Consider the following 14568-nt stretch of genomic DNA (forward strand, 5'->3'; position numbering starts at 1 on the left):
GGACGAGAACGCTAAGGGTTATTCTAACACTAGTCTTTGAATCCAGGAGACAGATGATATGAATTAACTCTCTATCTCTATTGTGGGAAGAATGGGAGTAAATGGATTTAAATGCAGTATGAAGTACTTCGGTTAAACAAAGGAAAAATGTATTGAAAGGTAGACAATTTTTATGGAAAAGGATCTTTAAGGAACAGGCAGTAGTGGTCCTTCTTTACAGGTCTTGGAACAGAATAAATGTGCCTATCGTCCAATGGTTTTTTAAACTCTTTCCAATTTTTTTGAATCTGTTTGTTTTTTACAGCATTGCAGATGAGAGAGGAACTCAGTTTTATGAAACTGGACTTCAGTATAGCCAATGGACTTAGAGCATGGGGAAAGTTGTTCCTCTGGTGACTACTCACCACCATTTTGACTCCTATGACCAAAGATGTTTCACATGGAGTAGGCAACTAGCTCCTGCTTGTAGAAAGTGCTGGAGGAGACGGGCTTACTTTCTAAAGGATTGCATTATATGTCACTGATAGAAACCCCCTTTGGTCCCTCCACACTGTACATTGCCTTAAGAAAAATAATCAAAGAGGAGAAGCTAGAACAGAAGAAAAGATGTCAGAGCATAAAGAAGATGTCATTGAGCATACGGGAAAGACTCAATTACGAGAAAGGAATCAAAAGTATCAAGCCTGAGAAATCCAGGGAGAAGAAACAGAGATTCTGAACCAGCTAAAACGGTATTAGTAAATCCCAGAGCACCCGGGTTGTCACCATAGTAACGACATCACAGGGAACAGAACAATGCCTACAGTAGGCATGGCACCTGGGACTGGGTAAAGCCAGTTCCAAAGGCCAAACCTTCAGAGCTGTCAGGGAGTGAAAGGAGGACATTGGATCAGTAGATCAGAAGGATGGTTAGGAATCAGGGTGACCTACGTCCAGATGGAAAATGGGTGCATTTCCTACACTTCTATTTGCACTTGACAGATGTTACTTATAGACGTAGCGCAAGAGTAAGGCAGTGATCAGAACCGGACTGACTTGGGTCAATACTGACTCTACACTTATGGCCACGTGACCTTCCAAAACCATTGAACCTTGTTGTGTTCAATTTCCTCAGCTGTAAAATGGGCATGACAAGAGCAACTACTTTGGACGAATGCTGTGAGGAGGAAATGTGTTGATCTCTGTGTTGCCCTTGGAAGAGTGGAGGGCCATCGTGACCTCTTACTGGTGTTATCTGCCATTATTTTATTCATGTTGTTGCTGTCAGTGACACAAATAATCTGTAATTAGTTGGCTAGGTCTGAAGCGAATCTTTCAACCTCAGTTAAATTCTCTCTGTGAGATCTTCCATGATTTCCTTCGAAGATGGCTGTTTACTAACTTTGCCTAACCTTACTGCATCCAGATTATATTCTCCAGGCCAGGACCTGGACGGGGACATGCTGTTGGTTCTATCTGCCCAGCATGGATGAAACTTGTTTTTAGAGTAAAGAGTCACTTGTGAAATGTCATTACCCGTCCATAGCGTGCTTCTCTTGCTCTGATGTTTTTTCAGCTTGCTGATGAGAACTGCAGCCAAAATGATCCCAGAGGCTTTAGAGCAAATGTAAGTTATAAAAATCAAGCTGAAGTCTGCCTATGTGAGTGAAAAAAAGTCGCCTCTAGTGTTAGAATAATAAGTAATCAAGCCGCTTGTTTATTCTTCCTGGCATTGGAACTATTCGTATTATGGGAAGGAGAGTAGCCAAGTGCCCTGTATGAGCCAAATCCTCCAAGACATATGAAGTCAAGTACGAAGATGGTATATGGAGATACTTCCTCGGCCAATTCTCTGCGTTATTGAACTTTCCTTTGAGGGTGACGGGAGAGGTGTCTTGAATTTCCCCCTTTTGCATGCTAAAATTCAGGCTACCTGAAGGTTGGCATTGAGCGTTGTCTGGTGACAGTTCCTGGAGATGGTACGAGGATCCCTCTAAGCCTTTACAGTGCCTTCCCGGTCTGACTGACAGGGCCAGTGGCCGAGGCAGGGATCCTGTGTGTCAGCCAGTCTGGGGGGATCAAGTCTCCCTCTACCCCTCTGAAGCCCATTAGCTGAGTTCTTTGGCTTTAAGGTGCTATGGAAAACCTGAACACAAAACTATCCATTGCATACAACAGAGTTTCTGTGAAAAACGTGAACTGGGAGATTAAAAACTCTCATTGTAAAGGGTTCTGTCCTGTTGTAAAGGGTTCTGTTGGCAAGGCTGGGGAGACCTCGGGAGATCTGCGGGACTATCAAACCTTTACAGCTTCTGCATCACATGGAATGCTGGCAAATAGGAAACCAGACATTCTTCAACACGAAACGACACCAGCCAACCAAGCAAGCAACCAACAGAAACAAAAACCACTTACAGTCAGGTCTAAAGCCGTCACTTCTAGGTGTTCTCTTCACCAACAAACTACCATTAAAAAAAAAAAAAAAAAAAAAAGAAAGGCGTTTAGTGATCCAGATAAAACTTCTGGGAATTGCAAATAGAACTGAACATCATTAAAATAGGTATCCCCCTTCCCCCACCTCCTGGAGCATGTGGGGCACCATCCCAGCCCCCTAATTCATGCTCCTGCTACAGGGACACCACATCAGTGATTCTAGATAAAAGGAAGGGAGAGAGGCGCTGGCACCAGGCTTCGCCAGCTGCTCCCGGAAGCCGCTAATGGAGGCACAGTAACGAGAGGCTCAGACACCCAGCAAAGCATGTCCTCTTGCCCTTCCTCTGTCTCGGGCTGGCAGTCAAATGGGCTATTTGTTCAGTGTGGTCGAGCCATAACACCCCAGGGCAAAGGGTCACTGGTTTGGAAAAGACTGCTCTCTTTGGGGACAACCTCCTGTGTTAGCGCCTCTCTTGGGCTTATCTGGACACACAGAAGCATCGATGACATGAATGTCCTACTCACCTGGCGACCTTCACCATGTTGGGCTTGTACTTCTCTATGCTACTGAGCAGCGCCCTCATGGTCTTCCCGGTTCCAACAACATCCTTTGCAAAGAGGACAGACACGTTCAGCCGGGCGCATTTGGACGGCATAACAGATTTTGCATCAAGACAGATGACTGTATGCCTTATTAATAATGCATCATAATTAGAATTGCCATCAGATGGAGTCAAAGTAGGAAGCGAGGTTGGTTACATTTTTTAGACAGGTGCCTCTCTTGGAAGCTGGGTTTAGGGGAGTATATCGGTGAATATTTCCTCTTGGAATCCTTGAGCCATGTTGAAATCTAAGTTCGGCCTTTGGAGAGCATGTGGGGCTGCTCGCTGAGCACACTGGGACTCGTGCACGCGCATTCAAGGACTAAACTTGGCCCCGAGGTTATGCGACACAATACAGAACGCATGAATTTTCATGGACATGGGATGTACATCTGAATACACTGAATGGATAAACACCTCCCCCTTGCCCTCCCCACTCAATAGGGCATTCTATGGCCGGGAAGTGAGATGTGTCTGGACGGCAGCTGGTGACAGCCTGTGAATTCTGAGGGTGCGAGGCTGCAGTGAGCCTCGGCTCATCTCTGCTGACGAGCTGCTACACAATTAGAAGAGAATGGGCAGCAGAAATGTATTGTCCTTGGGACAGAAATCAGCTGTCGGGAGCTGATTATCAAAACAACAGGTCTGAATTTAGCCAGGGTTGGGCAATTCGCTTGGCTAGAGGGTTTACTTCCTGGCTTAGGTCTGAGCCGGGAGGACTGCAGATACAAATGGCACACACAGGCAATTGTGTAACAAAAGCTTGAAAACAGCTCTCTTGAATTCCTGCCAGTTGATAAGACAGGCGTGCTCTTGAAGGAAAAGTGGCCATGTGCCGCATTAAGCCCACTGTTTCCGTAGGACCCGTCCTCTCCCATTTTTCTTTTTTAGCAGAAAATTAAATTAAATTATAGCTTTCTCTTGGATTGCCATTTGAAAATTGATTGTATTTATGACTTGGTTGCTGAAGGTAGAATTGTTTGAAGTCCTTAGGGGTCATTAGCAAGAAGACTGACTCAAAGGTGAAAAGAGTTCAAACCTTGGTTTTGCTATTACGTACATTTCGTTCTGTTGGGCTAGTTTCCTCCTCTGTAAAAATGCCCGATTCGCACATTGGTAGAAGAACCAACGTAGACGGGCATGAAATTAGACATAAAAATGGATAAAGTACCACGAAACTATTATTCCAAAGCTTTTATTCTAAGCCGTTTCAGGCCACTGATTCTAGTTAGCTCTTAGGAAATCTGGAGAGCCATGTGCACAGTGGAAATTCAATAAATCCTTGACCAATTGGATAATAAGTTCTATATTTCAAAACTCACCATTAGATTCTTTCAACTTCCCCATATGGATCAAGAAAAGTCAGCTTACCTCAACAATGAGGACATTCTGAAATTAAACAAACAAACAAACAAACAAAAACCAACACTACAGTTATTAAGAATACGATGCAAATCTGGCTCACAAGACAGACCCACATTTTTGCTTACAGTTAGAAATTTCACAATTTGTTTAGCTGGTCCTCCCCCCTCCATCTAACTCAAATGCTCGGTGGTCATGTAGGTATCCCAGGTTCATGTTAACAGTCTTTCTGCAAATATTTGGTGCTACTATATTGGTATTTATATTGAGGTTAGCAGGGTCATGTCAGATCCTAGACCCGTCTGAAGACCTATCCACAAGGTCACCCCACGTCCCTAATTCCGGCAAGCACCCCATCCAAGCATTCCTAGGCACACAAAGTTTATAAGAGTTTACCAGGAAAATGAGCCACATAAACTATGTTGTTAACCGAGACAGTGCTCTCCAGAACGATCATATATTCGGCTCTGACAGTCCTGTATTCCTGCATAGCTACTAGTCATTGGGGATTCTGTGTTTACTCTTGGATTTTCAACATCGAGGAAGGGGTAGGCTAGGGAGAGCTCTATGAATTGCCTGGTTGATATTTTAAGAAGCATGGTTGGGTTCCTTGTTATGTGCTCTCAAGGTCTACCTCTCCTTCTCCCCTAAAAACACTGACTATGTTTCATTTCAATTCCTGTTTGATACCTGTCTTCCCACTAGAATATAAGCTCCACGAGGATGGGGATCATGTCTGCCTTGCTTACTATTCTCAGTCCCTAGCGTATATAGAGCTGCATATGGATGCTTAGCAATTATTTACTGAATGGAGGACTAATAACTGATGACACTGATTAATGAGTTAAAACCAACCAATTAAATGGATTAGTAGTTATATGTCAATACTGTCGCCCGAATTAAAACATGACTGCGTTAATATGACATTGCAATGAACTGAAGGGTGTGGATATGATGTAAAGTTGTTTTCCTTTGGATGACTCTTATTTCTCCCTGTGATTCATACGATACTTTAAAAATTCTACCAAGCCTTACATCTTAGAAAGCTCATTTACGTCTAGTGCAAAAGAGATTTAAGTAATGAAAGTGTTATTCAACCAACCAAAACCATATTTACTTTATGTATCACGTGCTGCTTAGGAAGAAATATCTTTCTGGAACTGTTTTTCTCTCAGGTATAGTTATTAGTCATTTAGTCATTAAATACATTTTTTTTAAAGATTTTATCTATTTTTTGAGAGAGAGAGTGTGTAAGGTAGGGGAGGGGTACAGGGAGAGGGCCAAGCAGACTCCCTGCTGAGCACAGAGCCCAATGTGGGGCTCGATCCCAGGACCCTGACATCATGACCTGAGCAGAAGTCAGATGCTTAACCGATGGAGCAATCCAACTCCCCACCCCAATTAAATACATTTAAAAAATCCTAGTTTTATCATTGAAATGTAAGCTTATCTCATCCATTTTTAAAGTAGGCCATGCCCACAGTATCCCCTACCCTAAAAGTCACAGAGACAGAGGAGTCCCCTTGGTATTCTGAACACATTTGCTATGTTCTTAACCATTATCCCACAACAGTTAGTTAGGATGTGCATTTTTAGTCTGATTGAGGCTTACCAACCATGCCTGTTAACCAACCCAAATACTTGGAGAATACTTGGTTAATTTAATTCCCTAGCTCATAATCTTTTTTTTGGTTTCAATCTTATAATGAAAAACTCTTTAAAACTCTGTTAGTCTGCCTTCTTGCCTAATTAGATAAAGTGCACAGAACATAATTAAATTTGTTGTTTAAAAGCTTGGAACCTTGCAAAGCAGGAGTCATCTTTGAATGGATTAGCTTTAACTGTAAGATACAGTGGTGACTGGGAAGTGGGACTTGAATGTGCACTAATCCAGAAATACATTATCAAAATTACTTAAACATATTTTAAAATCAAGGAATGCATATACAGATTCAAAATCAAATAGGAAAGTCTAAAGATTTTCTAAATGTTGCTGTGTATCTAACTGTAAAGTGTTTAAAAATGCTTATGTACTTTATATTAAAGTTATCATGGCATTCTATATTATGCATAGCCAAAATATTATCACACCTAACAAAAATGACAATAATCCATTTATTTTATGTTTTTCATTTTTTCTAGTTTTATCGAGGCATAATTGACATACACATACACATAAACTACACCGTATAAGTTTAAGGTGTACAGCATAATGGTTTGATTTATATATATTATAAAATGATTACCTCAAGAAATTTAGTTAGCACCCATCATCTCACATAGATACAGTAAGAGAAGAAAGCAAAAAAAGAAAACAATTTTTTCCTTATAATGAGAACTCTTAGGATTTACTCTCTTAACAGCCTTTGTATATAACATACAACAGTGTTAGCTATAGTCATTGTATTGTACATTTCATCCCTAATATTTATTTACCTTATAACTGAAAGTTGGAACCTTCTGGTCACCTTCTTCTGATTTCCGTACCCCCACACCCACCCTCCTGCCTCAGGTAACCACAAATCTGATCTCTTTTTCTGTGAGTCCAGTTTTTGTGTTGTTTTGTTTTATTTTAGATTCCACCTGCAAATAAGATCGTACAGTATTTGTCTTTCTCTATCTGACTCACTTCACTTAGTATAATCCTCTCAAGGTCCATCCATGTTGTCACAAATGGCAGGATTTCCTAATTTCTTTCTTTCTTTTTTTTCTTTTTAAATATTTTATTTATTTGACAGACAGAGATCACAAGTAGGCAGAGAGGCAGGCAGAGAGAGAGGAGGAAGCAGGCTCCCTGTGGAGCAGAGAGCCTGATGCGGGGCTCGATCCCAAGACCCTGAGATCATGACCTGAGCTGAAGGCAGAGGCTTTAACCCACTGAGCCACCCAGGCGCCCCAGGATTTCCTAATTTCTTATTGTTGAATAATATTCCATTGTGTGTGTGTGTATGTGTGTGTGTGTGTATCACACATTCTTTATATGGCAATAATTTCTTAATATCATGTATAAAACTTAGGACATATTTAGATTGCCCTAGTTGTCTTTAAAATGGCCTTTGTAGCTGCTCTGGGTAATCAAAGCCCATGTATTGGGTCTTTAATTCTCTTTTAATTTAAAATAGTCTCTTTTACTTACTTCTATTTCCCAATTTAGTAATTTTAGACATCATCTATTTACTACATGATATAATGATAAGAATTTTGTTGTTTTACACTATCTCACTTCTTTTTCTCCCCCCTGGGGTAGATACTTTGTTATGACTGTATCTTCTTGTCCTGCTCATGTTTTTTCCCACTACAGAGTCAAGTAGTATACTATAATTACGTTCCCTTTTAGTTTGTTTCTTTCCTTGGAATTCCTAATTGTTTTCCCTGTCATCATCCAGTGTCTTAGACTGCAACAACCCTCCTTTTCTTTATTTTTCTCTTTCTCTTTCTTTCTTTCTTGGAAGGATTGTTATGAAGAAAACATTAGTTAATTATGGTTTAACTATATTTCTCAAAGGATTTTGGAGAATTAAAGAGGTTAAGTGGGTTGATAAAATCTGAAACAACACAAAGAACTTTCTGAGTTGTGTATGGTATTTAAAAAGTAAAATTATTGGGGCACCTGGGTGGCTCAGTGGGTTGGGCCTCTGCCTTCGGCTCAGGTCATGGTCTCAGGGTCCTGGGATCGAGTCCTGCATCGGGCTCTCTGCTTGGCAGGGAGACTGCTTCCCCTCTCTCTCTGTCTGCCTCTCTGCCTATTTGTGATCTCTCTCTCAAATAAATAAATAAAATCTAAAAAAAAAAGTAAAATTATTTAGTGGGTTCATAAATGATGGTCAAGGGAATACCAATATAAAAAACCCATCTGCTCCTGAAAGGGGGCTATGCAGAAATCTAGAATTCTTTAGTGAGTTAAATAGAGCCGTCAATACAGATATTTCTTTTCCCTTACAGAACATCACACTATTTTCAAAATCTTTCCTAAGTAATACATGGGTTTATTGTCCAGATTATTAGAAACCTACCTGTTGTATGAAAAGTTCACTTCCAAAAAAAGCAATACCTTTAGTACCTTTGGAAATTGCCATACAGAACAAATATCTCAAGACTACAGAGAAAGTGACTGCCCCAACTTTGGAAACATTTTCACTACTGTCTAAGAGTACTATTCTCTTTACATTTTAACATACCAGAATTAGCTCCACAAAGGGACAAAGACAAATTCATCTTTATACGATCAGCATATAACATGGAGACCGGTAGAAACGGTCTTCTGTTTCCATTTCCACAGAAATGCCTGTGGAACAAATCAACAATTTTGACCCCATTTCTCTCTCTAGTCTGTTATACTTTGACACATTCCCTCCATTATTTTTCCTTAACGATGTACAATTCCCCCTTAACTAACCTATAATTAATGTCTACTGCTTTTAATTTTGCACCAAGAAATCTTCCAAAATCCCCTCTTTTTTTTTTTTTTTGAGTGGGCAACCTTAGAAATTTTTTCAGGACACGCTGTGCCTCTTAAACGCTTCCAATCTGATAACTCCCATCACTGAATCTGAGATGTCTGCCAGTTACTGTCTTAGTCATCTCATCACACCTAGCTCATTTCCTCCTGGAAAGTAAGTAAAATTTGCAACCTGGGGGGGCCACAGGCAAAAATTCTATGGGGGTCTCTGGAGTGTGTCCTTTCGTTGCTATGGTGCAATCCCGATGGAAGCTAATCACCTCAAGTTTCCTGAAGAAAAAGAAAGGAAAGAAGAAAGAGAAGAAAAGAAAGAAGGAAGGAGTTACAAAAATCTAAGTGATTTTCTTAAATAGGTTATTCCCACTTTCAGTCTTTTAACATGCAGACTGATTAGCACACCACAGTCTAATCGGCAGCAACACAGTTTTGCAGCTATAGTCACGCCCAGCAGAGGGATGGCAGTAATGATGATGGGCTCATTGTGGGTGCGGAGCATGGGTAGGAGTGTGAATATGAACCCCACGGAGAAAGGAATGCAGTTCGGCATTTCACTTTATGTGATAATTCACAAAATTGCCAGAATCATCAGTCGGTGGGCATTTCCATTATTGTTCTCAGCCTAGTCAGAGGCAGTAAAAAGGAATGATTTAAATAGTTAAGGCAGCCAAGGAGGAAATTTGGCAGGTTCCGACGCTTCATTCTGGCATTGGATTAGAAACTTATTTGGTGGAGGAAGGTGGCACGTCTCCTGAAATCTTGCATTTAACCTGCACATCTGTGTTTTCCTGTTGCCAGATTTGGGTCTGCCTCCATGCATTTGGTTTTATTCCACCCCTTTCAAAGATTTCCCTTGAACATGAATAAAATCTTCTTGCTTTAATGGGTACACACATTTTATGAAGTGCCAGGATTAAATCAATCTTTGAAAAAAAATCACCCAGAGAGCACGTTGTGCAGACAGCTTGAACACACTGAGGAAAACGCTTTTAAACACTGTGAGCCGACGAGGCCATTTAACTTAATCATTGAGGGTTCCCTTTATTCAACAGCCATGACCTATTTAGAACCATGACTCAGCCAGCTTCCCTTATGGGCTTCCTTTTCTTTGCTTTAAAAAAAAAAAAAAAAGAAAGAAAGAAAGAAAGAAGAAAAAAAAAGCAGGAAGGAAAGAAAGAGAGAAAGAAAGAAGGAAAGAAAAGTAAAAAAAGGAGCCAAGAAAGAGAGAGGTCCGTGGGGGTTGTAGTCTCTTTTCTGAATATTTTAGCCACACATCTTTAGAGAATATGAGAAGTTATGCAGTACAGTTATGGGGCTTATAACGTATGGATAATTATATAGGTGAGCTATGTCCCCATGTTTTTAAAAGTTCTTTTATAGGGGCACCTGGGTGGCTCAGTGGGTTAAAGCCTCTGCCTTCGGCTCAGGTCATGATCCCAGTGTTCTGGGATCGAGCCCCGCATCGGGCTCTCTGCTCAGTGGGGAGCTTGCTTCCCTTCCTCTCTCTCTGCCTGCCTCTCTGCCTATCTGTGATCTCTGCCTGTCAAATAAATAAATAAAAATCTTAAAAAAAAAAAAAGTTCTTTTATAAACAAATTTGATTTAAAAAAAAAAAAATCCTTCCAGTGTTCCTGGGTGGCTCAGTTGGTTAAGCATCCAACTCCTGATTTCGGCTCAGGTCATGCATGATCTCAGGGTTGTGAGATCGAGCCCTGTATCGGGATCCACGCGCTCAGCCAGGAGTCTGCTTGAGTTTCTCTCCCTCTGCCTCTTCCCTCTGTCCCTCGCCCCACTCACACACTCTCTCTCTCAAATAAAGAAATAAATCTTAAAAAAAAAAATCTTTTCTAACTCTCCCTCCTTCATTTCATCATTTAGCTCTGCTACTGCTCCTTTGGAAAGCGCTGTGCCTTCTCCAAGGCCCCTACTTAGCTCCTGTGGGTCTAGTGCTCGCGTGTGCCCTGCCCATAGGGCCTCCTGACTGGTTTCTCTGCCTGGAGTCTCTCTCCCTCCCTCAGTTACTCTACCTTCCCATTAAGTTCACTGTCCCGAAACACAGCTTCTTTTTTTTTTTTTTTTTAAAGATTTTATTTATTTGGCAGAGAGAGGTCACAAGTAGGCAGAGACGCAGGCAGAGAGAGAGGGGGAAGCAGGCTCCCCGCCGAGCAGAGAGCCCGATGCGGGGCTCGATCCCAGGACCCTGAGATCATGACCTGAGACGAAGGCAGAGGCTTAACCCACTGAGCCACCCAGGCGGCCCCCAAAACACAGCTTCTTGATGTCATTTCTGCTCAAAAACGTTTGCGACTCCTCTTTGCTTTTCTGAGCAAGTTAAACTCTTTATTGAGACCTTTAATATATTCTACAAACCAAACCCAATTTACATTCTCGGTGTTTTAAAGCATTGTTTCTCTATTTTGAGCTGATTTCTTTCGGTCACATTGGTCTGCTCTTGTCCTCTGGATCTCTTATTTCCCTCCTTCGTCCCTCGTCTCATGATGCTCTTCCTCCCTTTTCTCAAGTATTTTCTCTCCCTTTCCCCCAGGCTTTCTGGTCCCAAGCAAAACCACTTCCTCTTGTGAAGACAGTCAAAATCCCAAGGAATCATTCCTTCTCTGGATTTCTTTTAAGGGCAAGGAAAGAATTTCGTGTGGGAAGACTCTTGAAGTTCTCCTCGGGGTGCCGAGCATTAAAAAAAGGTGTACAAGTTGATGGCAGTGTAATAAGATAATGATAAATGTAGCTTCAGTGTAAATGTATTGATTGAGAAATTGTGTAATCACTTTGTAAGGGAGAAGTTGGATGATGGCCCACAATAACCCTTCCGTTCCATGCAGGTGTTTACTGAGGTTCGACTTCTCTCGACAACCACTGAAAAGACTACCCACCTATTGTTGGGCGCCTTTTCAAGTTTGTTCTTCTCTCCCCAAGCTGGTGTACATTCTGCATGATGGAAAGATTCTGGAGGGCCTCTGAAACATTTTTTTTTTTTAATTGGGGCTTGAACCCTTTTTTTTTTTTTTTAAGATTTTATTTATTTATTTGACAGACAGAGATCACAAGTCGGCAGAGAGGCAGGTAGAGAGAGACGGGGAAGCAGGCTCCCTGCTAAGCAGAGAGCCTGATGCGGGGCTTGATCCCAGGACCCTGAGATCATGACCTGAGCTGAAGGCAGAGGCTTTAACCCACTGAGCCACCCAGGTGCCCCGAAACATTTTTTTTAATTCTTTTTTTTTTTTAAGATTTTATTTATTTATTGGTTAGAGAGAGAGAGAGCACAGGCAGACAGAGTGGCAGGCAGAGGCAGAGGGAGAAGCAGGCTCCCCGCCGAGCAGAGAGCTGGATGTGGGACTCGATCCCAGGATGCTGGAATCATGATCTGAGCCGAAGGCAGTTGCTTAACCAACTGAGCCACCCAGGCGTCCCCCCCCGAAACATTTTTTTAAAGTTCTCTCTAACTCTTAATGCATAGCCTTTCTCTGAAAGGCTGAAGAATGGGTGAACAGATAAGGCCATATGAATGTCTTTATCTACTTAAGGGAAAGGAAATTCCGAAAGTTAAGTGACATTGTTTTCACTCGTCCATCCTCAGGTGTGCAGCATTCGCCAACCCAGTCCCCACTTTGAATCTCTTATGACACCAAAGCCCTTCTGCTTCTCGAAGACAATGTGCTCTCATTTGACAGATTTCTCATTCAGCTTAAACCCAACCTGCTGGCTGATGTGTCCTTTGGTCTGGCTAAACAGATTTATTTTTTTTTTAAGATTTTATTTATTTATTTGACAGAGGCATAGATAGAGAGTAGGCAGAGAGGCAGGCAGAGGGAGAGGGAGAAGCAGGCTCTCCACTGAGCAGGGAGCCCAATGCGGGGCTCGATCCCAGGACCCTGGGATCACAACCTGAGCCGAAGGCAGCCCCCTAACCGACAGAGTCACCCAGGTGCCCCACTAGATGGACTTCTATTTACTGTTCCCTCTGCCGTGACCTCCCTTTCCCATACTTCACTGAAAACATCTTTCTGGTTTCTTTCTAAGAGAAAGAGGAGCCTGCCCTCGCTCAGTCACCAAATATTTATTCCAACCTGTCAGCTAGGCACCGTGCACGATGCAGGACATAAGACGGTGAATAATATAGGCAGGGTCCCTGCCCACCTTACACAGTCTGGTGGGGAAAACAGACATAAAAAAATTAGCCTCAAAGTAAACACTGCAAACTGTGGAAAGCGTTTGTCTTGAAAGAGGGTACTGATGCAGAGATGAATGGGGAATGTGGGGAGTGTGCAAGGGAAAGACAGTTTGCTCGTTTTAGACAGAGAGACAGGGAAGGCCTCCCTTACACAGGAGGCTGAGCCCTGATGGATAGGAGGAAAATGGATTCCAGGTTGGAGGCCAAGCTTGTCCAAGGTCTTGGCTGGAAGGAGCTTAACCAGTGTGGTGACAGCACTATGAGGAGGGGTGAGCGGTGTACAGTGATGGTGGGAGGGAAACAGGGCCAGATCACATAGGTCTTACAGGCTGTGAGAAGGAGGTTGGATTATAATCTCAGAACACTGGGAGTAGGGTTCCTAGATAAAATACAGAACACCCAGTTCCATTTGAATTTCAGATGAACAATAAATGACTTTTGAGCTTAAATACTTAAGCAATTATTGCATGTGACATGCTTATACTAAAAATGTATTCATTGTTTATTTGAAATTCAAATTCAGCTTGTTGGCATCCTGTTCTCTGTTTTGTGTGTGTGTATGGTGGTTTTTTTTTTTTTTTTTTTTTTTTTTTTTGCTAAGTCTGACAACTGTAATTGAGAGGCTGTTGAAAGGTTTTCAGTAGGCAAGTGAGGGGATCCAATGTGTATTTTAAGAAGATCTCTTTGGCTGTTGTTTTTTGGAGAATAGTTTGGAGTGTAGCAAGAGTTAAATGAAGGCAGAAGTTCGAGGAGACTAGTTAGGCTACCATAGCATCCCGGAGAAGGGATAGTAGTGGTCTGGCCCTAGACCAGTGCTTCCCAAACTTGCACGTGCATAGGAACCATCTAGACCTCTTGTTAAAGGGAAGACTTAATTCAGAAGATCTGCAGTGGGATCTGAGATACTGCATTTCTAATTAGTTCGCAGGTGATGCTGACCTTGCTGGTTCCTAGACCAGAGGTCATCAAACTATGGCCCATCTGGCCTGCTGCCCATTTTTATAAAGTTTTACTGAAGCACAGCCAAGTCCGTTTGTTTCCATTTTATCTATGGCTGCTTGCTGGTTTCATGCTGTAATAGAATAAGTAGTTGCAACAGAGACTATACAGCCCTCAAACTCTAAAGACATTTACTGCCTGGCCCATCCCTAAAAATGTTTACTAAGCCCTGCCATAGACCACATTTTGCTACTGCAAAAGTCTAGATTCGGGTGATTACCATGAAGATGGAGAGAAGTGGGCAGATTTAAAACACATTTGAGAACACCGAGTGTGGTCTACACCGGTTCATCAAGTACTCCGCTCCGATGTGAGTCTAGGTTCACTGGAATGCCTAACGATGCGTGATCTTTAAACCTACGTTGTTGTGACCGTTGAGAACCTGGCTAACCAATGTTGATTCATCTTAGATATATTTACCCTGTGTGTTCTAAGCTCAAGGGGTTCGACTCAGCGCACGTTTCAGCATATATAGAAATCCATCGATGCACACGCATAAACGTGAGTGTAAAGATACCATGGAGTAGCACCTGGTAACCTGGAAGAATCAT

General features: G+C 42.1%; 1 protein-coding gene across 4 annotated transcripts in view; it reads right to left on the minus strand.

Annotated features, from left to right (window-relative positions):
- PRTFDC1 (phosphoribosyl transferase domain containing 1) overlaps positions 1–14568 on the minus strand; it is a 94375-nt gene that overhangs the window by 2450 nt on the left and 77357 nt on the right. For all 4 annotated transcript variants that reach the window (XM_080811310.1, XM_080811311.1, XM_080811312.1 and 1 more), the window contains exons 5-7: positions 4386–4403; positions 2938–3020; positions 2395–2441 (exon numbers count right to left, since the gene is read on the minus strand). In XM_080811310.1, the coding sequence (XP_080667436.1) occupies positions 2395–2441; positions 2938–3020; positions 4386–4403 (148 nt within the window). The remainder of the gene's footprint in view (positions 1–2394; positions 2442–2937; positions 3021–4385; positions 4404–14568) is intronic.

The sequence above is a fragment of the Martes martes genome, assembly GCF_963455335.1.
Source record: "Martes martes genome assembly, chromosome: 8".
Classification (NCBI taxonomy): Eukaryota; Metazoa; Chordata; class Mammalia; order Carnivora; family Mustelidae; genus Martes; species Martes martes.